Below are 25,833 nucleotides of genomic sequence, written 5' to 3'. Positions count from 1 at the left end.
TGTGTATGGTTCAATCAAACCAACATTAAATCTAATCCCTGACAACCCAGGATCCTCAAGAATCTGTATGTTAATGTCTTCCAGTGTCTACAAGGTACATGGGAATCTGTTTTATATTCTGATCAGAGTGTTTCTCCTTGCCTTAATGGGGGTTATAAAAAAACAGGCTTCAACTGGACTAGTTAGTCATACTTTAAGAAATTCCAGGCTAAAACACTGACTTGTCAGCAAAGTGAAGCAAAGCCTGCTCTCCAGTAAGTTGAAAGCAACAGTGTGTGTGATGTTTTACTGAATGCAAATTACTCAAAACCTCGAACCATATAATGAGCCAGCTCCATTAAGCACTGAGATCTGGTGGTTTCGTTTGTGGCGCAGAGGCCCAATGTTTTCTGGCAGAACAGCGTTGAAGCTGCTCCCTCACGTGTTCCTGTGAGGACTAAACCAGCAGAACATTTCTTACTCGACAACTCTACTCCCACCCCAAAGTCTTGTTTTTGTTTGTTTGTTGTTTGTTTAAATTTTATTTATGTATGTAAGTTTTTGGTATGAGTGCTCTGTCTGCATGGATGCCTGCAGGCCAGAAAAGGGTATCAGATTCCATTACAGATGGTTGTGAGCCACCACATGGTTGCTGGGGATTGAACTCAGGACCTCCAGAAAAACAGCCAGTGCTCTTAACCGCTGAGCCATCTCTCCAGCCCAGTCAGGCCCTGTTTTTCCTGCTACCTTTTCTATTCATTCCCTACTGTGGCTGGACCTCTGACATTCCAAGACCCTAGCAGCCTCAAAAGAAAACTTCCTAAAAAACACCTTAGAACCATTCTTTTTTTTTTCTTTTTCTAATTTCTGTTTTCAAACAATAGTCTGCTTTTCTGAAAGATACTTGGAATGGAAGTGCATCATTTCTTTCTGAGCCTACGTTAAGTGATTTGCAGGTTTCGCCACAGCCCTATCCCTGTGGAGGGTTCCACCACCCATCTAGAGAGAGAGCGGAGATGGCTCAGAGCTGTGATCCTGTCCATCAGCACACGAGACTGCAGTTCCGAATTTTCAACCTGCCACACTAAGTGTGTGGGTGCTGCGCTGCTGCGCAGGATAAGCATGGGAACAACCCAGACAGCAGTCAAGCGCCCACTGCAGCAGGGCTCTGAGGTTTTGGCCAGCATTCTAAACTAGAACACGTTGGCAAGAGTTTGGCCGCAGCACACAGTAAGAAACATACCTTTATCTGACTGTAAGAGCGAGACAAGTTAACGGCAGAACTCTGGGTCACCAGGTAAACGTGCTTGCCTCTGAGCCTGAGGACCTGAGTCCGATCCTCAGAACCCGCAGTGGGAGAAGAGGAACAGCAAGTACAAATGAGTAAGCGTGTATCAGTTCTAAAGGAAAGATGGCAAACTTGGTTGAATTCAGGGGTTTCAGGCTTGGCAACTGTTCAGGAGAAATTAATGAAGTAGAAAAAAAAAAACAAAACCAGAACTTCCCATCTAAAAGTTAAAAGGTAAGAATCAGGATTTGGAGAAAAGGTTAAATAATGAGATGGGTTATCTATCAAATGGCACAGTAGCTTAATAGCTTATATGGTCACTAAAAATAAGTATGAAGGCCAGTAGATGGGTGGAAATGTTTATAAAATGCAGTTTTCTTTCTTTCTTTTTTTTTTTTTTTGGTTTTTCGAGACAGGGTTTCTCTGTGTAGCTTTGCGCCTTTCCTGGAACTCACTTGGTAGCCCAGGCTGGCCTCGAACTCACAGAGATCTGCCTGGCTCTGCCTCCCGAGTGCTGGGATTAAAGGCGTGCGCCGCCACCACCGCCCGGCGCAGTTTTCTTTTTTTAACACTTTTATCTGAAGTGTGTGTGTTGGTGTGTACACATGTTGGTGTGTACACATGCACACAGCACACAGGTGGAGGTCAGAAGACAACTTATGAGAGTCAGGTCTCCCTCCACCATGAGGGTTCTGGGGGCCCAATGTGGGTCCTCAGCCTTGGTGCCAAGTGCCTTTATCTACTGACCCACCTTTTAAGCCAAAAATACTGAGCTAAGTGAACGTTATATAAGTAAATTGTATAAGCACACTCTAGGGCGCTGCAGGCACCAGGTAGAGGGACGGGGTAGACAGTGAGAGGAGCAATCACTGACTCTAGGTCCTTTCCAGGATCTGAGGACAACAACAGAGTCAGTCCGTGGGGACCTTCTGACAAGCCACCGATTACACACCTTGCAATTAGTTCCCAATGTGCAGGGGTGGGGTTTGTCTAGTGTTCAGGTGTAGTTATCTACAGGAGAAATTGTGAAAATGTTCCACTCCTTAAGAGCAAAGAAGGCTGATGAGTGTAAACTAGATGAAGGCTTAAGCTGTTGTGTGGCCTCGGGCACAAGAATCAGAGGCAACTTCAAATAAATGGCAGCCGCTTGTCCTTCTTAACAAGACCAACCCTAGAGGCTTCTGTGTGCCTCACTAAGACTCTGTGGTCTGCTGGCCATCAGTAGGAACTTGTGCCTGGTACAGGCTTGGCCAATCATAGCTGTAAGTTTTCTCAGCTCCCGAGTCATGTCCCGCTCCCACCCCTCGGTCTCTCAGTCATTTATAAAATATCATTCAGAGGTTTAATATTATTTACAAACTGTATGGCTGTGGTAGGCCTCTTGCTAGCTAGCTCTTATATCTTAAATTAACCCATTTCTATTAATCTGTAAGTTGCCACGTGGTCGTGGCGTTACCGGTCTGCTGGCATCTTGCTGCTCCTTTGGCGGCAGCTGGTGTCTCTACAGTCTCTGTCTTTCTCTTTCCTTTTCTCTCCTTGGATTTCCCACCTGCCTCTAAGCTGCCTTGTCATAGGCCAAAGCAGCTTATTCATTAACCAATGGGAACAACATATATTCACAGTGTACAGAAAGACATCCCCCAGCAGCCCGAACTCAGGAGTGTTTCCCTGCAGGCCACTATTGCGCAAAGAAGGGACTCTAGCCCCCATAAGGAGACATGGATGGAGGGCACAGCTAGAGTTTCCAGATGGACTAGGCCTTGACAGGATCACTCCCAAAGGAGCAGAACACAGGGCCTGCAGATCGGGACTAAGAAACCAGATGAAAGAAGGCTGGGAGAAGCCGGGAGGTGGTGGCACTCGCCTTTAATCCCAGCGCTCGGAAGGCAGAGCCAGGCGGATCTCTGTGAGTTTGAAGCCAGCCTGGACTACAGAGCGAGATCCAGGACAGTCAGAATTGTTTCACAGAGACACCCTGTCTCAAAACAACAAAAAACAAAAACAAAAAGAAGGCTGGGAAAGAGATTCTCCCAAAAGGCACCAGGCTCCCTGGTTTGAAAGATGTAATAGGCTATTACCCTCCAAGTGTGTCCCTGCTTAGTTCCCGTAAGTCCTCAGGACTGAACTGGGCAGGTAAAGATTTTCCGCATTCTAGACCCACACAGGGATTCCAGAAACACTTGTGATCTGCAGAGAGCAAGCTACTCTGGTGAAGATGATGGACATTTCTTTTTACCTCCAGTTTATGCTTCAGGAAACAGAAATGAGCAGAAAGTTTTCTTAAAAATCACACAAGCCAACACAGCCGCTACAATACTGGCCGACTCAAGCTGCCTGTCCAATGCTAGCCATCTCTTATGGAAAGTGAGAAAATCTCATCATTTTAAAACCTTACAAGAGATACAATTCAATATAAAGTAGCTTGGTATAGTTAAAAAAAAAAAAAAGTAAAAGAGCCTTCCCAGAAATGTACATGTTTCCACTAAAGCAGTGACTCCTAAACAAATAAACGAGAACTATGACATAGCAGGTTCTTTGTTCCCCTAAACAAAGAGACTCAGAGCACCCAAAAGTCTAGGTTCAACTAGACTTGTGCCCCAAAGCTGGAAGGAAACCTGACTTGTGTGCTAAGTTGAAATAGGGATGATAATAACATCTCTCATTACTCAAGGTCTGGATTTAGCAGGACCTAGCGTGAAATGCAGTGTGTCAGAGTTTGTGGCAGATAACTGTGTGTGAAGCGTGCTCGATGTTTTTTGACCCCTTGCTGCTGATTTTACAGCCTTTCCCATGGAGAGGTAGAGTCTATTCCTCCCACTCGTGTGGGTAGGCTGCCCGGTGTCTCTGCCGCCCGCCCACGGTGTGTCAGAAGTGGTGCCGGGGCTCTTCTGAGAAAGGCCTTTCCTGTTGTTGCTCCCTGTCCTGGAAGCCTGCCAAAATACATGAACCAGGGGGGCTGGCCTGCGGAGGAGAAACGAGGACAGGAAGAGGCAGCCTGTGTCTTAGCTGAACTGCCCTGGACCAGCCTGGAACTAGCTCCTTCTCCAGGCGCTGAGACACAGGCCTGGTCATAAGCACGAGTGAGCTGAACTGAGTCAGTTCAACTCTTCCGGACCCACAGCTCCCGACAATGAAATACCTGCTGCTTTAAGCCACTGCTTTGAGGTGCTCTGGACAGAGCAAAGGCTAACTAATGCAGGGAAATAGAATACATGTACGAATACATTTTAAGCCAGGCGGTGGTGGCATCTTTAATCCCAGGACAGCCAGGGATACACAGATAAACCCTGCCTTTAAAAAAACAATTACACGCCGGGCAGTGGTGGCGCACGCCTTTAATCCCAGCACTCGGGAGGCAGAGGCAGGCGGATCTCTGTGAGTTCGAGGCCAGCCTGGGCTACCAAGTGAGTTCCAGGAAAGGCGCAAAGCTACACAGAGAAACCCTGTCTCGAAAAACCAAAAAAAAAAAAAAAAAAAAAAAAAAAAAAAAAAAAAAAACAATTACACACACACACACACACACACACACACTCATATTAGGGAACTACCAACACCAAGCCCTAAAGCCAGTCTCTCTCTCTTTCTCTCTCTCTGTCTCTCCTCTCTCTGAGACAAGGTTTTTCTGTGTAGCTCTGGCTGTCCTGCAACTCGATCTGTAGACCAGGCTGGCTTCAAACTCACAGAGATCCTCCTGCCTCTGCCTCCCAAGCGCTGAGATTAAAGGTGTGCACCACCACGATGGTGTGAGAACAAAGATGGACACCCAGCACGGTTCTCCCCCCAAAGGCACTGACCCCCAAGCCAGGAAGTATTTAGTAGAACTAATGCGTACCATTTTCAATCCGAAACCAGTGAGGACATACATTTGGGTGTGCTACATATTTTCCAGATTATGATACCGGAACAATAACTTTGAATATTACCACATGCCCACTTGTGATCTCCAATGACACTCAAGTGTTTCTGCAGAAGCCCAAGGTCAAGCCCTCCCCACCTCCAGCAATGAACACTTCCTCCTGGGACAACAGAAATAAAGCAATTTAATCATTCTCTATTTTTATCCTGATAAATAGGTAGTGTTCAACCAATTAATTAAAAAGCAAACTTCAGAATATATAATATTCTACAAAGTAAGACCAAGGTCCTGATTTATCTTAAACTCTGGGAAAATCATGATTGTAAAGAAAGCTGACAATTGTGACTGCTTGCAGGGACGCTGATACTACCAGATTTGAACCCTGAACACTTCTGTCCCCTACAACAAAGGACATTGCTTCCTAGTCTGACCCTACCTCTGGAGGATCCAGATAACAGTGTTGAATTCTGGCACTAAGCTAGGTTCTAGAACACTGAGATGTTAGCCTGAAAGGAAGACGGAATGATACCATCATCACTTCAGTCTGGCTTTATCAAATAAACAGCAATTTCCTTCCAACCAAGTGGCTGGAACTCTGACCTCTGCATTTCCGCTAGAGAACAAAGTGTCTCCTTTGGTAACAGGGAGGTGAAGCAGCGAACGAACGGTTGCTGAGTGGATCTTCTAAAACAAAAGAGTAGAAACGGGCCTCATTTTTAAAGAACAATAAGCCTGGCTGCACTTACTGGCTTGCACTACAGGAAAGAAGGAATACTGGACAGCTTAAGGGTCTGTGGGGATACTGTACCATCCAGAGAAGGCGTGCAGGGACCCCAGCGCTCATACCACCCCTAATCAGTAACGCCTCCCAGGAAGCCACAGCCATGTGGCTGAAATGCCTCCTGCAGGTTCTCTGTGTGACTGGAGAAATCAGTCCAGATGTAATCTTTTACTACTGGCATCAATGATGTTGTGTGACTCCTGTGCACACAAGAAGCCTAAGGAAAATCCCACCCCAGAGGACAGGAATAATATAGACACGCTGAGGTCGGCATAATAATAATATTAATAATAATAACCAACAAACAACTTCAGCTCTACCCATAGCCCGGAGAGCTGTCTGGAAACCCAAGATTAAATTAACCCAGGGGAAACACAGCTTGAGTTAGTTTTAGATTCTGCTCTCTGGTTCTTTATGAGTTTGTTTAGTGATTCAATCAAACTAACATTGGACACACTGTTGTAAGCTTTACACTGTTTTAAATCCTAGAGGAATTTAAAAGGCCAGTGTTTAGCTGGGAAGGAGGTACTGAGGCCAGACCTACGGGATGGTGATAAAGGTGGGCTGACATCTAGAAATGCAGGTGGGAGCAATGGATGGGACAAAAATGGTACCCTCAAAGTTCAGACCCTTCAAACAATTTCCCCAGAAGGGTAAGCACACAGGCAGGGAATGTTGGGGGGAACAGAGAGTTAGCAAGAAGGCCCTTTGGAGTACTCAAGTACCCAAGGAAATCCAGTCCACATAGTATTTTCTATAAACCAACCATAACCTAGTACCCTCAAAGGCTCCCTATCAACAATGACTTCAAGCACCTCCAATTTCCCCAGAAGTCTTTCCAGGTGGATGCCCCTGCCAGCACGCAAGCAAAGAAGATGAGATAAGAGGAGGCAACTATCCCGACACAGGACCTCTCACCCCAAATCTGTACAAGAACGCTGGCTGCAGACTCTCTTTGATCTTAAAGGGGACTGTGCTGAGTGAAGCTATGTGTGGTCTATGAGGGAAATGAATAATTAAAAGACGATTTGAACTCAGTTGGGGGGGGAGGGTGCTTCCCTAGCAGGCACCGAACCGAGTTCCAGCCTCAGCACCACATAAACAGCGTGTGGTGGCTCACACATGGAGTCCCAACACTAAGGAGGTTGGACCAGGACAATTAAAAGCTCAAGACCTTTCTTGGGTAGATAGTGAATTTGAGGCCTGCCTAGTCTACACGAGAGAAACCCTGACTCAAAAAGTTAAAAAGAGATTATTTGATTATGAAGTATGAAAAAATACTCCATAAAGTGAGTAAGTACACATTCCTACTCTCTTAACCTTCAGAATGATTTGTTAAGTGCCTTTTACGGAAAGAAAGTAAGATAAACAGCTTAATTCTAAAGACCAATAGCACTGGTTACATTTCAGCTTTGTTCCTATGGGAGAACTTGCAGATGGCTAAAGTCAACCAGATTGGGAAAGGCCCACCATATAGCAATGTAACTAGCAATGATGCTAGTTAGTTGTAGCTTTGCACGGCCTGCTGCGTGACCTGCTCGTTGGAGGTACTGGCCATGTGAGAGGATCAGATTAATAAATCCAAACCAGCAGCACCTAACCCCTGACCGTAAGCTGGAGGAAGCTGACAAAGGCTGACAACGGTAGACAGGGAAGGATTACTCCACGATGGAGAGAGAAACGGAAGTGGTCCTAAAAGGCTGGGATGTGGGAGACTGGGGAGGGCAAATGGTTTGAGGAGGTTGCACGTGAACCACAGCATCCAGGTGAGAGAGCTGTAAGATGCTAACAGGACAGAGAACGCATTGGCAAGAACCACCAAGAAATGAGACAGACATGGAGATAAAGTTGGGTACAGAATAGTTACAAGCGCCCCTGCATCCAATTACAGGTATGATGACAGACACCATTAACGAAAGGTCATGAAAAAAAAAGACATCATCAAGGCCATTTTGGAGATACAAGTTTGGCAAGACAGATTCAAGGAGGGCATGCTAGGGCTCAAGAGCTTCTCATGGAGGCTACTGTAGGGATCAGGGTTTAACAGAGACTAAGAGATGAGGACCAGCCTGGGGTGAAAATGGACAGGCATTCACAGCAGCAGAGTCAGGCCTGAGACAACTGTCCTGCCTTCAAGGCTAGCCCCTCGGCTGGTGTCTCCGATCTTGGATTTCTAAGGGGTTCCCAACATTCCCAAACTCAGAAGAGTGGCTTACCCTGTTTAACGTTTGTACAAAATATATGGTTTATGCTCCTTATTTGTGTTTCTTTTTTTGGTTTTTTGAGACACGGTTTCTCCGTGTAGTTTTGGTGCCTGTCCTGGTGGATCTTGCTCTGTAGACCAGGCTGGCCTCGAACTCACAGAGATCCGGCCTGTCTCTGCCTCCCAGGAGCTGGGATTAAAGGCGTGCGCCACTGCTGCCCTACCTTATTTGTTTTTCTTTTCAAGACTCCCAAATTTTGGTACATGCTTACAAGAGGGTGCCCTTATAACTACCCCCCAATAAACACCTGGCATACTGTCTCCGCTGAACTCCCCTGATAAACAGTATTGAACACAAGGGGGGGGGGTCACATAATTCAACAATGGAAGCATTTAGCACATCTTGTGTGGTGCCACAGTCACTTTGGAGGACTCTCGAAGCTTGGTCTGGTATCTTCCTATCTTCCCTGCATGTGTTGGGTTTATGTTGTGCCCTGGGACTACAATATGCCATGGCTGTGTGTGCACGGTTGTAAGGTGTGAGTCCTTCCAGTGAGTCAAAGGACCTCTTCTCAGGGTTCTCTGCCACAGCTGAGGAAAGATCTATGTGGGATGTGAATATGACTGAAATGACTTGTAACGGACCAAATAAGGAAATAAACAAAAGCCATGACTCAAAGTCAGTTATGAAAGTTTACATTTGTAACTGGCTCCCAAATGCCTTATTTAGGGCAGGGAAATTTTTTTTACTTTAGTTATACACATATGCACGCATAACACACACTTGCACACACAGGGCAGAAATATATTTAGCTTTGTTGACATAAAGGAAAATAAATAGGAATAAAATCACAACTGTTAGCCGTGTGCCAGGCTCTAAGTTGATCTATGTTATCAATCTGTCAGCTCTTCCCAGAAGCCCAGGAGGTAGACACTACTATATATGTGCTTTGCAGCTGAGAGGACCAGGATGCAAAGAGGTTAAGTAGCTTGTCCAAGGTCACATGACTTGGATTCAAACTCTGGCACTTATCGCTGGAGCCTCTGTTTTTAATTACACTATAAAAAGAAAATGACTGTCCCAGCGAGGGGTCGCTCTAATATGGGAGTCACTGTGCTCACGTCTGTGCTGGCTTCCTGACACTCTTCAGTTTCTTTTATAACACAAACTTTTAGGCCTTGAATGCCAACTAAAATACTGCCATTAACACCCCAGACACATTTTCCTTCTATGTATTTTACCAAAAAAACGGGTTTAGAATCAGTTCCCATAAACAGTAAGGAAATACACAAATTTTCCTACACACTGTCTTAATATCCTTACAAGTGTTCAGAAACAGTTTGGAGACAGCTCAGCGAGCGGGCAGAGTACTTGCCCAACGTGTGTGCACAGGACCTTGGGTTTGATCCCCAGCACAGCATAAACCTGGCTTGGTGGCACACGCCTGTCATCCCAGAACTCAGGGAACAAGGCTCACGAGTAACTCAGCTACAGAATAAGCTAAAGGCCAGCCTGGGCTACATGAGAGTCTGTTTCAAAAATAAATTAACAAACAAACAAACAAACAAACAAATGTGTTTAAGAGACAACAAATATACTAAAAGAGCTGGTGGACTAAAAAGGGAAAATGATACAAAACTATCTAAAAGTTGGGGTTGTCCTGTTTTGTTTTGTTTTTTTTACTTTTTTAAAACCAGCTTATGCACAGCACCTGAAAACACAGATCTGTCATTGTCTGACTTAAGCCAAAGAGAAGCGAGTTTCCTGCAGCAATCAATGCTGGCCTTACTGGCTCCCGGAGCAGTTAGCAGACAGAGAAGGCTCCTCTTTAACCTCGTCAAAAACGAAGACAGCAAGTCTGTAGCCTTGACTTCGTTAGAAAGCTTCCTAACAAGACTCTGAAAACTTCTATCACGGGGCCAGCTGACTAAGTTTTTGTGCAGTCCCTGCAGAGTCCACAAACAGCCATGTGTCTAGGGAATCAGCCCCTGCTGCCTCACACAATTCAGCTCTGCCCTGCAGGCAAGCTCAGCTTCCAGCTCCCCTCCAGAGAGTAACTGCTCTGACTCCAATTCTTAAATTTACCACGGAACATCATTTGATGGTGGTCCTTGTTTAATTTCCTCAGCAGGAAGACACTGCTCAAATAATTCTTAGTTCGAAAGTTTAGGACCCCAATTAAGCCTTATTCTTCATATTGACTTAATGTCTTCAGAGGGTAGATTGTATTCAGCTGCTACGTTAGTCTGATTTTACTGGAAAGGAGGAGAATGTTATGTTTTGAATGTGTGTGTGTGTGTGTGTGTGTGTGTGTGTGTGTGTGTGTGTGTGTACACGTTAAGTGTGCAAGACCCACCTGTCTGTGTCCCCCAACCGGGGGTTACAGGCATGCACAGTCATGTGCAGCTTTGTAAGTGAGTGCTAGAAATGTGAAGTTGGCTCCTCGTGCTTACAGAGCCAAGTACCCTTACACACTAAGCCATCCCCCCAGCTCATGGTTTATATCTTAGATTTCCCCCAAAAGATAATGTGCTAAAAGGCTTAGTCCCCAACCAGTGATGCTATTAGGAGGTTGTGGAAACCTTGGGATGTGGCCGGTGGAAGCAATTGAAGGTGGGGGTGTGCCCTTGAAGAGAGTATTGAGACCCTAGCCCTTCCTCCCTTTTAGCTTCCTGTCTGCACTGGTTTGAAATTTCCTCTGCCATGTTCTCCCAGCAATGACACACTGCCCTGCCAAAGGTCCCAAAGCAACTAGGCTAGGGGACCACAACTTGAAACCATGAGGATAACCTTTTCTTCTTCCAAGTTGGCTACCTCCGGTATTCTGTCACAGTGACAGACAGGGTCCTTGATACTATGTGGCGACGTGTATAACTAACTCCAAGGAAACATACCCAAAATGCTAAGAAAAGGAGAGGAGGGCTGGGGAGATGGCTCAGCAGTTAAAGAGCACATACCAAGGACCGGAGTGTGGTTCCCAGAATAGCTCCAGCAGCATGGAATCCAACACCCTCTTCTCAAGTCCACGGGCACCAGCACTCACAGTGCACAGACCCACATAGCCACACAATTAAATCTCTTTCTAAAGGGGAGGTGTAAAGAGCACTCTTCCCTGGCGATTGATACACAACGCTTCTTTCTTGCACAACACGGGTGCTTTGAGGGTCCTTGGATCAACAGCATCCCTCAGGTACTTGACAGAAACGCCAGCTTTCTCAGCCCCGCCCCCCAACTCAACTTTCCTAATCAGAATCTCCAGGGGTGGGGCCCAGTAGTCTCGGGTTCACAAGAGCTCCAAGTGATTCTGGTAAACACTCAAGTTTGAGAATTTCTTTCTTTCTTTCTTTCTTTCTTTCTTTCTCTCTCTCTCTCTCTCTCTCTCTCTCTCTCTCTCTCTCTCTCTCTCTCTCTCTCTCTTTCGTCTTTTTTTTCTCGGAGCTGAGGACTGAACCCAGGGCCTTGTGCTTGCTAGGCAAGCGCTCTACCACTGAGCTAAATCCCCAACCCCTGAGAACCACTTTCTAAAGAGGAGAAAGACGAGTGACTGGGGTCTGTGTACCACAGGATGTTGAGCAGTCGCCCTGGCATTGAGGGACGCTGAGCCATGAGCCTGGCACAGGCCCATATGCCAACAGTATCTTTTGCCCTGCAACCCACAGTGAACGCAGATAGTTCTGAACGTTCCCCGGGGCCCACCAATGATGGTGGAACCACTGGCACAGACTTTGGAAAAGTGGGCCCTGACTTCAGGAAGCCCCTGGATTCTTTAGCTTTTCCTTTCAGGACGTCCTCGTTCTCTGTGGCTTTTATGTAGTTGACTGACTTCAGCTGGATCCTGCTACACACATTCAGAGTTACTTCCCTAAGCAGATCTGTGGCACTACACACCTCCAACTCCTGCCCTCAGGGGACTGTTCTGGGCCAGCCTTGTCTCAAAAATAAAAAAAATAAAAATTGTGGTGGCACATGACCATAGTCCTAGCAATCAGAGATGGAGGCAAGAGAGTTAGAAGTTCAAGACCACCCTGCACTGCTCAGTATATTCAAGGCCAGCCTGGGTTACAGGAACTCCCGAGTAAAAAACTAAAAAATGGCTGTTGGAAAGCTCAGCCTGTCTGCCACAGACACACAGTGGTGCATATTCATTCACGCTCGTACATACGTTATTTACACACACTAATAAATGAAGGTATACAAAAGCTACTTTTGTAAGCGTTAAAACACAAGTTGCAAAGTTGCAGGCCATTTCTTTAAATCCTGAAAATGAGCAAAAAGGCAGGCTCCTTGATGAAGGCAGAAAGTGAATCCTGTCATTTTGTATTTGCAGCCGGCCTAGTAAATCGCTGACTGACATAGCCTGGACTCGGTTTCTTCTCATGCACTGAGGTATATTACAAGAAGAACTTGGGATGGAAGTGGCAGAACTAGATTCAGATCTCAGTCCTACCACTTAACAGCTTTGTAGTCTTGGTAATTACTTAAGTGTGGTTTGTGCCTCAGTTTTCTGATCTGTCTGTCAAATGGCTATCAGAATATGGTATGTTTACCTTATGTTCCATAATACTCTTTAAAAAAAAAAAAAAAAAAAAAGATATTATTGCCGGGCGGTGGTGGCGCACGCCTTTAGTCCCAGCACTCGGGAGGCAGAGGCAGGTGGATCTCTTGTGAGTTCGAGGCCAGCCTGGTCTACCAAGTGAGTTCCAGGAAAGGCGCAAAACTGCACAGAGAAACCCTGTCTTGAAAAACCAAAAAAAAAAAAAAAAAAAAAAAAAAAAAAAGATATTATGTATACAGTGTCCTGCCTGCGTGTATGCCTGCAGACCAGAAGAGGGCGCCAGATCTCATCACAGATGGTTGTGAGCCACCATGTGGTTGCTGGGAACTGAACTCAGGTCCTCTGGAAGAGCAGCCAGTGCTCTCAACCTCTGAGCCATCTCTCCAGCCCTCCATAATACTCTTGACAGAACCTGACAGAGCATTCTCCACTGCTGCTGCTTATGCAGTAAAACAGACTGCATGGGATAATAAAAATTGCAAAATTTCATCTACTCAGATCAAGTTTTCACACCAAATGAGCTTTGAGAAAACTTCCATATACAGGCACTTCTGACTTTGAAAATGTATTGAGTTTTGGAACTGCTGATCAGAGAAATGGACTGCACTATTCTCATGGGGAGACATAAGCTTGGGTGTGGTGATACACACACCCCCAACACACACAGACAAACACACAGCCCAATTTTGCATTGGTAGAGAAGGGACTTTCTAAGGGTTAACTATTGCCATTTCTAAACATAAATCTAAATCACATCGTTTGCTTGTTTTGAACTCTAAAAGAGTTTGTCCCTGCCAGCAAAATAAAATCTAGTTCCTAAGAGCCACACTAAAATTCTTTTCACTGGACACTGCCCTTCCAGGCCTCGTCCCTTTCCTGCCATGGCCTCCCATACTTTCTGCTCCGGCCACTTTAAAACATCTAGCATGGTTACCACACCACATCCTTCTGTCCTTTCCCTCTGCTGGAACCAGGACCCGCACCCTCCATTCTATAAACCATTCCTTTATCCATGAGGGCCTCTCCTAAAGATGGTCCTTCAACCCAGGCCACGGAGTCTCTTCCTTCTGTGTCTCCCAGCATCTGGGGAGCAGAGTATGAGGGCCACGTCCTCAGTAAACTGCTCAGCCCTTCAAAGAGCTATTTTAATGTCAGCCGCCTTTATGGTTACAGTGGAGACAAATGAACGGGCATTTCTGACATATTCTTGGCTGAATAAGGGAAGCCAGTGTCCTAAGTCCTCAGACATAAACAAGGGCCATAAAGAGCAATAAATCAGAAGTTATATGAGCACAGGCACTATGGCTTTTGATCCCTCTTTTATCCCCAGGACCTTATACTCAATAGATACAGTATTCCTAAGTGAATGAATGAATGAATGAATGAGAGTATGACAAATATGACACTTTAGAGAAAAAAATAAGACCAACCAGAAACAAAACTCACAGCCCACACTCATTAAATCCCATGAACTGTGGTACCTACAAAAAGACTTAACATACACACCAGAAACCTTCAGTAGCAAGCAACTCCTTGGTGGTCTAGTCATTTGCCAGGACCCTACAGAACAGTCGAGTAGTGGAAAAAAAAAAAAGAATCCAAATTCAAAACTCCCCTAAATGTCTGAGTCCCAAAGGAGCTTAGTAATCATTTTCCATAAAATCTTTATTAGCAGTGTTCCTACCCAGTAATCTCAAATATTCGACAATTTACCCAACATGCATGAGTCACAAATAAAATATTGTACTGAATAAAGCCTGCTGACTTTAATAAGCTGTGGTCTGCATTCTTGTTTATATCAGGCCAGTGCCATTACTCTACAATTTGCCTTGTTTACATCCCCTTCTCTCTCATCTCCTGTTCTCACTCTCCCCACACCCTTTCTGTTTCACTTTGTTTGAGGTCAGGTAGATGTAAACTGCAGGGAAAATACACTCACTACCAGAGGAGAAAGCCCTAACTAAGCTCATTCAAAAGCCAATAGAAAGGTCCAGTAGGAGCTAGGGGCTTCACGTTTCCTTTTCCCATTCAGGGCAGGCCCTCAATTCACTCACTTTAGAAGGTGGGAGGACAAAAGGCTAGCCTCTGCCTCCAGCTTTCAGAGAACAGTAGAATATTCTCACCAAAGCCCTTCCAGTTTGGGCCTATGGCTCACTGCTTAAAACTACAAGGAAACCGTTTCCCTCAACGGTGTATCAAACTTTTAAGGTTTCAAACTTGCTACAATTCTAAAGCAAGGGCTGTTTGTCCCGTCCCTTTACACCAAAGGCCAGATGACCAATCCCAGGTTCCATTTCTGGCTTCCTCTGCATCTCCTTGACTCAGAGAAACTAGTTACACCACTGTGACTTCAGTTCCCTCTTGGGTAAAATGAAATCACTGGACCAAACGAGTCTTTTCCTAAGTGTAGTGACCGGTAAAAAGTAGGAACGTTGATAACATGGCTTGTTTCAGTCTTACGATAAAGGACATTCTGTTTCTTACTTGTGGAGATAAATTACTCGTAAACAAAACTACTTACTCACAAATAAATTTTCCTTTTAAAATGAATGCGTCTAGTCTTTTTAGGAATGAATCATTTTTGTTTAAAAATTGAAAACTATCTTGGTCAGAGAGTTCTAGCTGCTGAAGTTTAAAAAAAAAAAACAACTGATCCTGAGGCCAGGTGAAGCATTGAAAGGTACAGCCCACCCACACCCACCCTCCACCCACTCCCACCCTCCACCCACTCCCCCATCCCCACCCCACCCCTCACCCCACCCACAAACCCAACTCCAAACTAACTAGAAGGAAGAGGTGTATGTCCCAGGAGTTCCTTTAAGAAATAAACACCGGCACCAGGTTCCAATGTAATCAGCCACTAATCCTCTGGGACTTGGAACGGACCCAGGAGAACCCAGAAACTCTGGAGCACCAGGTGAACCCCCACGGGGAAGATGCAGGAGGCAAAGGTCTGAGGTTGGAGTAGTACCAAGGGGCAGGGTTTGGGCGGCAGGGGGGCAAAGGCTGGCTAGAAGACCATGGCCACTGGCGTCTCAGAGTTGCAGGGGCGCACTGGGAACCCAAGACTGGAGGCCTGGGCGGGAGCAAGGGGTTCTGTCTGGAGGGGACATGGGGGGGGGGGGTGACGGGACGAGGTCCCAGACTGAAAGGGTGTGGAGAAGGTGCTGAACTGAAGGCGGTAGGGAGGAAGACCTTGGACTGGTGAGACTCTGTGAGACGGGGTCCCAGGATGGAGGGGCGCTGTAGGTCAGGGTCCTGAGATGGATGGGCCCTGTGAGTCAGGGTCCGGGGCTGGAGCGGAATTGTGGGACGAAGTCCGGGACTAAAGAAGAGCTGTGGGGACGGTCAGTGGCTGTAGGGGCGCTGTAGGACAGGGTCCCGGGATGGAAGGGTTCTGGGTGGGTCGGGGTCCCATGATAGAGGGGGCGCAGTGGAACCAGGTCCTGGATTGAAAGAGCACTGTAGGAAGGTCCGGGCTGAAGGAGCAGGTTTGGGGTTCCCAGGAACTAAAGGCGCGCGGCGGGGGAGCGGTCCCAGGCTGGAGGAGCGAGACAGGACCTCCTGACAGCACCCGGATCTCGGTGGACTTCAGGGACGCGGGAGAGAGGGGTGGCCGCTCGACCCGAGGTGACCACAGGAGGGGAAGGCAGAGGCGCGGCCCCCACGGCCCCCACGGCCCCCACGCCTCGTGGTCGCCCCCTCCCCGCGCCCTGGCCCCCCGCGCGCGCGTATTCCCAGACACCCTACCTGTCCTCGCTGGCGGTGATCACGCCGTCCTCCTTGGGGATGAGCAGCGCGGCCGTGACGGCGTCCTGGTGGCCCTCGATCTTGCTCAGCAGCACCGGGCGGCTGCTCTGCGGCCTGGAGTGGATCTCGGCCGCCATGTTCGCGCCGCGGCCTCCCCCGCGGGCGGCCCATCAGCTGACCGCCGGGCGGGGACGCGCCGGTTGCCCGGGGCAACCGGCCGCGTGTGCGCCACGCTGCCGTAAGCTCGCGAGCGCCGCCGCAGCTGCCCGTATTGCCTGGGAAAGCCGCGCAGGTGTCGTGCCGTGACCCGGGAGAGAACCCTCCCGGAAAAGTCAAGCAAAGACCTTCACGAAGGTTAAAAAGCCAAACCGTTCTCCCGGAAACAGATTGAGCCGAGCAGCAGCAGCAGTAGCAGAGCATGCCTATGCTTAACCCGCCCCTCAGACAATACTGCACGGTATCCATCCTAAGAAGCCATTGTTTGAAAGACAGACACACCCCGATTTCAAGTCATGTTAAAAAAGTGAGAAAATAGTGCATCAAAGAATATTTGAGCTGCAGTAGATGGCACTGAACGGTGAACACATCCCGGTTTCTTTACACGGATGATCTTAATACTGATCAGTTTAGGAGATGGAGATGGTGAATGTTTTTGTCTCAAAACTGAACCACACAGAAAGACCACTCCTGCTTAACGTGGCATAGCTACGAGAAAAACACAAGCAGCCCTACCCTGGGAGCTGGGCCTGATAACATCATCTGAGCACTGATAGCATGTGCCCTTTGAAGAGAGACACGGTGTAGTTCTACTCTGTGATCATTAACATTATGCGAACGACAGTGCTAAACACTCTCCTGTCCAGGAAAATGTGATCACTGCTTTTTCTTTCCAGTTACAGCTTTCTCTTCCGTCTAGTCTTGATCCACCTAGTAAGATGTTAGAATACAAAATTTTGTATTCCCCCCCCACACACACACACTTCTTGCCAATTTCCTGTCCAGAGGAAAGCCCTCTTTCCCCAAATCACCTAACACCAACCCGTATCCTACAGTTGCCCTCTTCTGACTCCCTTTTACCCAGATACCCAATGGCTCCCTCCCCACGAAGCACTTTCTGCCCACCTCACTTGTTCAAGTAGAGGCGTGTTCCTAGTGGGTTTTGGCTGGAGGACATTGATAGAAAGTTTAAAGGGTCATAAATGAGACCCAGTCAAAACTTCAGATAACTCCCATTTCAATCCTCCCTCCCACACAACATCGTGTGACTATCACTCAAACTGCAGTCTTGCACTAGAACTAGGCTGTGTACACATAAACCATGGGTTTGTGAGCCACAAACCAGGGGCCAAAATAACCCTTTCCTTCATTATTTTTTGGTCTGGTAGTGTGTGTCACGGCAGTGAAAAAAAGTAACTAATTCGGTGATAGAATGCTTACTTAGAACCTGAGTGTTGGGTAGGAGTTTCCTCTGAAGTTGAAAGTGTCCATCTGCGAGGAGCTCTCAATAAGACGGGGGGTGGTGGTGGGGGTGGGGTGGTGGTGGTGGTGGTGGTGGTGTTACAGGGAGGTAAAACAGGGTGTCCTAAGGGGAAGGGAAACAGGAAAGCTCCTTGAGCTCAGGAAGTGAACAACACAAAACAACTTGAGGAAGTCCCTGAAGCTAACCAGATTCTCTAGGCCCCTCCCTGCCCCCAAGCATATAGAAGCAGTGAAAATAGCAGAGGGACCTTCTCAGATAAGGCAAGCTACCTAGAAGACTCTCAGACAAGCTGCCCTGCCTGGGAGGGGCAGACACCAGCCAAGCTGTGGGAAAGAAATAGAAGGTGGTGCCTGGAAGCTGCGGAGACCAGCTGAGCTCCCGGGAAGAGGCGCCTATCAACTAACCTGCCTAAAAAGGACCCTCTCCAGCCTGCCGAGGGGCCTGTAGGCTGTGCAGTGGGCAGCTGTCATGAGCTGTCACCTTGCTCAAGTGAGCTCTGGGTGATACAACTGCTCTGTCACCTCTGAGCCTGTCCCAGTAAAATGCATTGGTTCACCAAACTGGATTTTAGTGTTATCCATACGTCTGTCTGTTGTCGATTCCCTAGCTGGGATCTATAGACATTTGTTCACGTTTTCCCAAGAATAGTGTCATAAGACAGAGTTCCAGCTACAGTAGTATTAGAGAGACAGAAGAGAGAGAGAGAGAGAGAGAGAGAGAGAGAGAGAGAGAGAGAGAGAGAGAGAGAGAGAGAGGGAGGACTGGCATTCCACTGAAGGAAACGAATAATATATGGAAATAAATTAAATTATATACGGTATTAGAAAATGTTGGATGCAAATAAGAAAATAAAGCAATGAGGGGTATTGCAATTGTAACTAGGTGGTATGGAGAATACAAAGATGACCGCACAGAGCTATGGCCATAGATTCAGGGAGGCAGTATGGCCATAGTCTCTAGCCTTTAGGTACTTCAGGATCTGCCTCAGCTGCTGAGAAGCCTCAGGTGCCAGCCACCCCCTTTACAGGACACCTTGCATTTTATAACTAAGTGTGACAGAAACATACAGACCTGACCATCAGGGGACACGTTGCTAGTCAATACTGGCTCCAGAGCGCTCTCTTGGCCTGAGCAGGGCTTCATCAGCCCTATGTTACCAATGACTATTCCTACCTAATCTTGCTAGCACCCTTCCCTTCACAGGCGTTAAGCTCTAATAATAAACCGGGTGCCAACCTCTAGCTCAGTTTCTGCTTGTAGAGAATACAGCCTGAGTCAGGTGACCAGTGGAGGCCTCCTTGCAAAGACGTTGGAGCCAGTAAGGAAGTAAGCCCTGTGGAATGTGGGCAGAATTGCTACCCTGGACAAGGAAATAGCACACACTATGGCCCAGAGGTGAGCGGGCCTGGGGTTTTATGGGAACAAAGCAGCATTCAGTGATGCCAGGGGCGGGTGGAGCATGAAGAAGAGAAATAAGACAGACAAAATAGAGCATGCTGAGCCAGGAGACCTTGTAAAGATTTTAGTTTTTTCTTCATATTTGTTGGGAGGCCAGTGACAGATTTGAAGGAGACTGGACTTCTGCTTTTAGGTTTGGGCTTTGGTTTTGAGAGGATCTTGCTATATAGCCAAGAGGGTCTTGAACTCACAAATCTGAAGCAACTCAGAAATCAATTCTCCTGTGTATCCCGAGTCCATCGGTTTCAAGAGACTGTTAATTATCCTCCACTGCCACCAGTCCAATTCATTTTCTTCAGGTTTCGCTCTCCATTTCCAGAGGTTTCCCACCAACTTACTTGGCTGATCCTTATCAGTTGCCACAGCCAACCATTCCCTCCTCCTTAAACTAAATATCTTCTTCTATGGGCTCCCAACCAACACACACTTAGCCTAGTTTTCTCTTTATTCACGGGGCTTCCTCCTCTGTCCCCTTTCTGGGACCTCTTTCTCTTGATAACCTATAAATGGTGATGTGTACAAGGTCTCCTCTGTCTTCTTCGCTTACGCCATTGGTTCTCAGCCTTCCCAAAGCTGCAGCCCTTTAATACAGTTCCTCATGTCCGTGGTGATGCCCAACCATAACATTACTTTCATTGCTGTAATTGTTAGCTGTAATTTTGCTACTGTTATGAATTGTAGGGTAAATATCTGATATGCAGGATATCTGATGTGCAACTCCTATGAACCCACAGGTTGAGAGCTGCTGGTTTACACATATATGGCACGTATTTTTCTTTGGGGCTTAATTGTAGTGTCCTATCTGTAGGCATAAAATATATACTTAAAAGTTAGCGTGCATTTGAACACCAATTTGATGAAATATGGTATAAAGGAGAAGTGAAATTAAAACTTAATTCGTTTATATAAACTGCCTCCAAGATATAGCTAAAATGTTTTATGTATCTTTGGAGGAAATCATACAGAAGCAGCCGTAGTTATAGGAGACTGGAAGAGATGCACTTTTTGGTCTCTCCACCTCAGTAGTTTGAGGTAAGAGTTATTTGGACTTCATATACATTGAACAACTGTAGGGGGTGATTCATTTTTCTCTGCTTCTTAAAGTAGTTTGGAAAATAAGGCCTATTAAGGAGGCAAACTAATGAACAATAAAACTACAAAGAGTGTATCTGAGCAACTAAAAAGTAATAAATCAGAAAGGTTCAGACTCAAAGTGGTTTGGGGGTATCCTTTGAAGAGTAGCTTTTAATGGGTGAATGTTAAGGAATCATAAAAAATGGTTAGTCACAGCTATTATGTGGCCTTGTTTGATCTGTCCCACTGGGAAGATTCTAGTTGTATAATTAAGGTCTTGTTGACTGCTTCTGATTGGTTGAGCTTAAGTTTTGTTTTCCTCTACTACAGGCATTTACAAGAAATGGGTCAAGTTCAGTTTCACTCATGTTTGCCAGTCAAGAATGGTTAAGGTCCCTGATGAGGTTTAACCGGCTTTGTGTGCTCAGATAGACTTCAGGCCTGAGTAAACACTGGTCTCATGTAGCCCAGACAGGATTAAGACTCACTATGTAGCTAAGGATGATCTTGAACTTCTAATCCTCCTTACTCTACAACTGGGATTACAGGTGTGTGCCACCATGCCATTTTGTGTGGTCCTAGACCTCACATACACTACTCAAGGACTCTACTACCTGAACTACATCCCTAGACCAGAATTCCTGAACAGCTCTTTATGGATTACCTACCTTTCTTATGTATTTTCAACCATCCTGCTGCCTTCAGAACAAAAGTTAACTTGGTTCCTCTCTGTTGCTGCTAAGCACTGAGCACCTCTGGTTGCTAAGCACACGGCATCTGTATGCCTTGACCTTCCAAAGTAACATCTCCAGGGCAGGAAGTAGTGCCAGTCTCCCATGCTGTGTGAAGAACTCTTATTTGTCACCTTGTCACCTTCCCTTGGAGACCCAATAGACACCTTCCGCTTCCTGTTGAAAACCGAACTGCACACCAGTTCCTCCTTCATCGTGCCAGTTTAGAAAGTGGTAACCAGTCTTCTAGTTATCAGCCCACATTTTTGTCTTTCTTTCATGGCCCATGAGGGTAAAGATGAGTGATAGTGTGTAGAAATGATAGGAGACTAACACGTGAAAGCTCTAGGTCCCTCCTCAGCACAACATAAAATCCAATCAATCAATCAATCACTCCAATTAGAAGTAGGTGGACATGATGGCACACACCTATAATTCCAGTCCTAGGGAAGCCGATGCAGGAGGCCTTTCATGGTATTGAATCGCTACAGTGAAAATAGTATTAACTTTTACTGGTGATGCAGGAAGCAAAGATTATGTAGAATAGCCATGAGGGTTAACCCAGGTTCCTGACCTTGAATCTCACCATTAATCACCCATTTTGTCATGACCTTTTAAAATTCTACTTCCTTGTGACTTACACTAGATTCCTTGAGGGAATGTCTTTATGGTTTCATTATAATGGTAATAGTAATAGGTACAATTATCACTAATTGCTAGTTTTAAATTTTTCCTATGGTTAACATTTGGATGAATTAAAAGTATGTTAGCTTAATAGGTCAGCATTCTAATTTGGCCTTGGCTTTTCACTCTCCACATCTCTGCTTCTTGATAATTAACTTGCTAGTCATTTTCCTGTGTGCTATCCACCATTTCCCTGCTCAGTCTATGTTGTAGATGGTTTAATTCTGCAAATAGTCTTCCTAGACTCTTGCTAATCTGTTCCCTGATATGTTTGTACAGTGGCAAGCAGGTGTGGGAGACTAGAAAACCAGAGGGAAAGGGAAACCAGAATATTTTGCCTGCTTTTCCTGCTCAGGGAGCAAAGTCTTTTCCCAGCATCTCCAATTTCCACTGAATATAGCTCCCTCTTTTGTCCTGGATCTTAGAGGGCTGTCTTGGCTAGGATTCTGGGGTTCTGGGGTTCCCTGGTATGCTGTGATGAGATATCTCCTTCCCCATGATCTCATGTAGGCCTTTCAGTTCTTCCAACACCCTGAAAACAGTTCCTTTTATTAACTTCCTTCAGGAACCATCTGATATAGGTTCCATTTTCATGATTGACCCCAACTGATACAGTTACTGTGATAGGATAGGCATAGTGGTTCAGCCAGTATACCAGCACTGGGAAACTGAGGCAGAAGAAAGCCAGGAGTCTGAGACCAACTGGAGTTACAGAGTAAGACTCTGTCTCAAGAAACAACACACACACACACACACACACACAGAGTAGCAGGGAGGACAGACAACAAACAAACCAACGAACAAACAAACAAACCAACACTGTGATACCAATGAATCTCCAATAGCATCACGAGGATTATATGGTAAAACCTCTGAACTATGACAGCATATATTTACATTATAATAAATAAAGAATAAAGTAGGTATAAATAATATAATTGATATAAATGATAGGCTTCTAAAAAGATTATGTGCATACAGCATTGAGGTTGTTTAGAATTTTAGTGGCTGTAATCTGGTTAATTAATAAGAAATGTTTAACATTATCAGTATCTCTCTGCATCTGTTATATACACTAATAAACTTTTATCTCTTTGAAGCATGTTAAATATCTGTGGTATAAACTGACAGTAGAATCTCAGTGTCATCTTGTTCCTTGACTAACAAAGCCTTGCCAAAAGACATAAAAACATGGTCTGTCCCAGAGAGGAAAGGAAACTTGATTTTATCTAGCCATTTCACCTGTTCACAAACTGTTCTCTTCATAAAGCTCAAACAGCCTCTATGTGTTTATTTACACAAAGCAGAAACAGCAAAAATGGAGTTGGAAGCTTTGGGATTATAGCCAACATGGTCTGCCATCTCCACTTTTATCTCGCTAGCCACCTGGTTTTACTTATTGTTAATATTCCTGTTCCCACCATGGTCTTCACTCTTACTCGAGTGCAAGTCCCGTTCAGTTTAAAGAATCATAAAGAAGATGTAGACATTGTACCCAATACCTCCAATTTCTGTTTCTAGAGTTTGTTTCTAATAATAGGAAGTAGAATCTATAACTATGGGGTGTCCAAAGGCAGGAATAATTTCACTAGGTGGAGGGAAATTTACTAATAGTCCAGGGACTGCCATCTCAAAATACACTCTACAATACCAATTGTTGTGGAAAGAGAGAGAGTCAGCAATACATGGTGAGAGAAACTGCTCTGATACCTTCTTGCCTACCTGAAGCCTGAACCCCCAATGAAATAAAGAATTACCTCTGGTCCCTCCACTGAGTTTACATTATCTCTGGGGATAGACTGAAGTCTGCTAACACATCTGGACAGGTATTCCTTGTAGGTCATTGTCTTTGAGGGCATCATTCATTACTCCAACGAGGGCCACTTGCAGTCTGTTGTCTGTATTTCCTGCCCACGAAACTTGACTGCGTGCCATCATGTCTCTCCAAGCCCAGTAAATTCACCCACAAAACATCTACATCTTTCTAAGGTTGTGCACAGTCCCTATGAGAGGGTATATAGGTTCTGAATCATGTTGGGCTAGTGGGGAATTTTGCTTCGTGATTCGTTTCTATGGACATAAGTTTGTATGTCACTTCAGTTGTAGGGTGCCTGCTATCAGTGCATTCCAGTGAACAAACCCTTCTTTCAGCTCCACAAAGTCTTAATAGTTCTCCCCTTTGTGACTTTGTACAGGCTATGAAATATTGTTTTTCCTCCCACCTCCTCCACATTTAGCAAATCTGTATCCATCCAGACCCAGCCTTTCATTTTATTTCTGGGATGTGGAATATTTGTTTTTTTTTTTTTTTTGGTTTTTCGAGACAGGGTTTCTCTGTGTAGCTTTGCGCCTTTCCTGGGACTCACTTGGTAGCCCAGGCTGGCCTCGAACTCACAGAGATCCTCCTGGCTCTGCCTCCCGAGTGCTGGGATTAAAGGCGTGCGCCACCACCGCCTGGCGGAATATTTGTTATGTTGCCATTTCACCCAATCGATTTGATCCCAAGTAACAAATGACTATCAAACTAGGTGTCTTCAAGCATAGTCCCCAAAAGCTTAGGATATGAGAGCAGAGTATCTGGGTGATTCTACCTCGGGTTCTCTCTCGGGGTTACAGTCAAGCCTGGCACTGGTGACCCTATTTCTATAAATGCTCCCCCAACCCAGCTCTTTCAGGCAGAGGAGCCTCTATTTGTGGCTGCTGTCCCATAATGACTTTTGTAGTATATTATTAAAATGCTTACATTAGATCTATACTGACATTTATAGGTTTTTATTTATTTTATTATTTTATGTGCATCTTCTACTACACTTGTGCCTGCAGAGGCCACAAGAGGGCACCGGATCCCCTAGAAATGGAGTTCCGGATGGTTGTGAGCCTTCAGAGAGCTTTACTAGTTTTCCACTTTGGCTATTAAATCTAAAGAGTCAACTTTCCCCAAACTAGATTTTACAAATATAATTTCGGTGGAGCAGACTTAATTCTTTATCCATGCTTAGTTACTCCAGTTTTTAAAAGCTTTTAAGTCTAGCAGTTTTACGTTATGGCCATTATTTCTATCTGCCGTTTTCTTCATGAGGGAGTTTACAGACCATTTTGGATATGATTCCTTAGCTAATATGAAAGATGGACTGCTTTTAAGTGGTTGAGATTGCTGGTGTGCAGGCAAGCCTGCTACAGACCTCGCCCTCTGTCATTTTTCATCTTTCCGTGCACCGTGTTTCAGCTGCCACACCATCACTAAAGGATTGAATAAGCAAAGTCCCTGATATAAAAACATTGGTTAAAGTATTCATCAACAGTTAAAGTGAAGTTTCATGACTTCATCTTCTCTTCTTCCTAAATATGACTCTGCCCACTGTCCACCCAATGTTGACCAATTGGAAACAGAATGTTGAACACACTTGTAAAGCTTTGATCAAATTAGGAATTATATCAGATTAGAGGAAACTGGGGTTCTTAAGAGAAAACAACCACAACAAAAGTTTTTTCTTTCCTTCAAGTTTTTGGGCCTGGATCCTGGATCCAAGTAGTTGTTGTCTTATTATGGTCATTGAGACATAATTTTAAAAAACAGGTTTTCTATATTGAGATTTGTAATAGCCCTCCAAAGTCCATGTGGTAAAAGTCTGGTCCCCTGCCCGTTGCATTACTGGAAGACAGCAGAACCTTTACTAGTTGAGGGCTAGTGAGAGGTTGTCAGTCACTGAAGGAGATTCTAGGTCCCTAGCCCTTTCTTCTTCAACTAACTCTCTCTTATGTCCTCGGCATGAGATGAACAGACTTTGTACCATTATCCACCCTGCCATGATGTATTACTGTCTTACCACGGGCTCAACAGCAAATGGGTGTGCCTGACCATGAACTGACATCTCAAAAAATATGAATCCAAATGTATTAGTCAGGATTCTTTAGAGGAACAGGACCTATGGAATGAATCTCTATATAAATAGAGAGAAGGGGTCTTTTTAGAATGGCGTATAGGCTATCTGT

The 25,833-nt window shown here is 45.5% G+C and overlaps 1 protein-coding gene across 2 annotated transcripts in view; it reads right to left on the bottom strand.

The window, feature by feature from the left end:
• The window catches only part of Wdfy1 (WD repeat and FYVE domain containing 1), a 49,994-nt gene extending 33,359 nt beyond the window's left edge, over nucleotides 1-16,635 (bottom strand). The window contains exon 1 of one of the 2 annotated variants that reach the window (XM_006972116.4): nucleotides 16,414-16,635. In XM_006972116.4, the coding sequence (XP_006972178.1) occupies nucleotides 16,414-16,550 (137 nt within the window). In that variant the 5' untranslated portion in view covers nucleotides 16,551-16,635. The remainder of the gene's footprint in view (nucleotides 1-16,413) is intronic. The other variant, XM_076549977.1, reaches the window with a different exon arrangement.
• Nucleotides 16,636-25,833: the final 9,198 nt, after the last annotated feature.

The sequence above is a fragment of the Peromyscus maniculatus genome, chromosome 13 (assembly GCF_049852395.1).
Source record: "Peromyscus maniculatus bairdii isolate BWxNUB_F1_BW_parent chromosome 13, HU_Pman_BW_mat_3.1, whole genome shotgun sequence".
NCBI lineage: Eukaryota > Metazoa > Chordata > Mammalia > Rodentia > Cricetidae > Peromyscus > Peromyscus maniculatus.
Note: the sequence above shows the minus strand (reverse complement) of the source record. Positions and strands in the feature narration are given on the sequence as shown.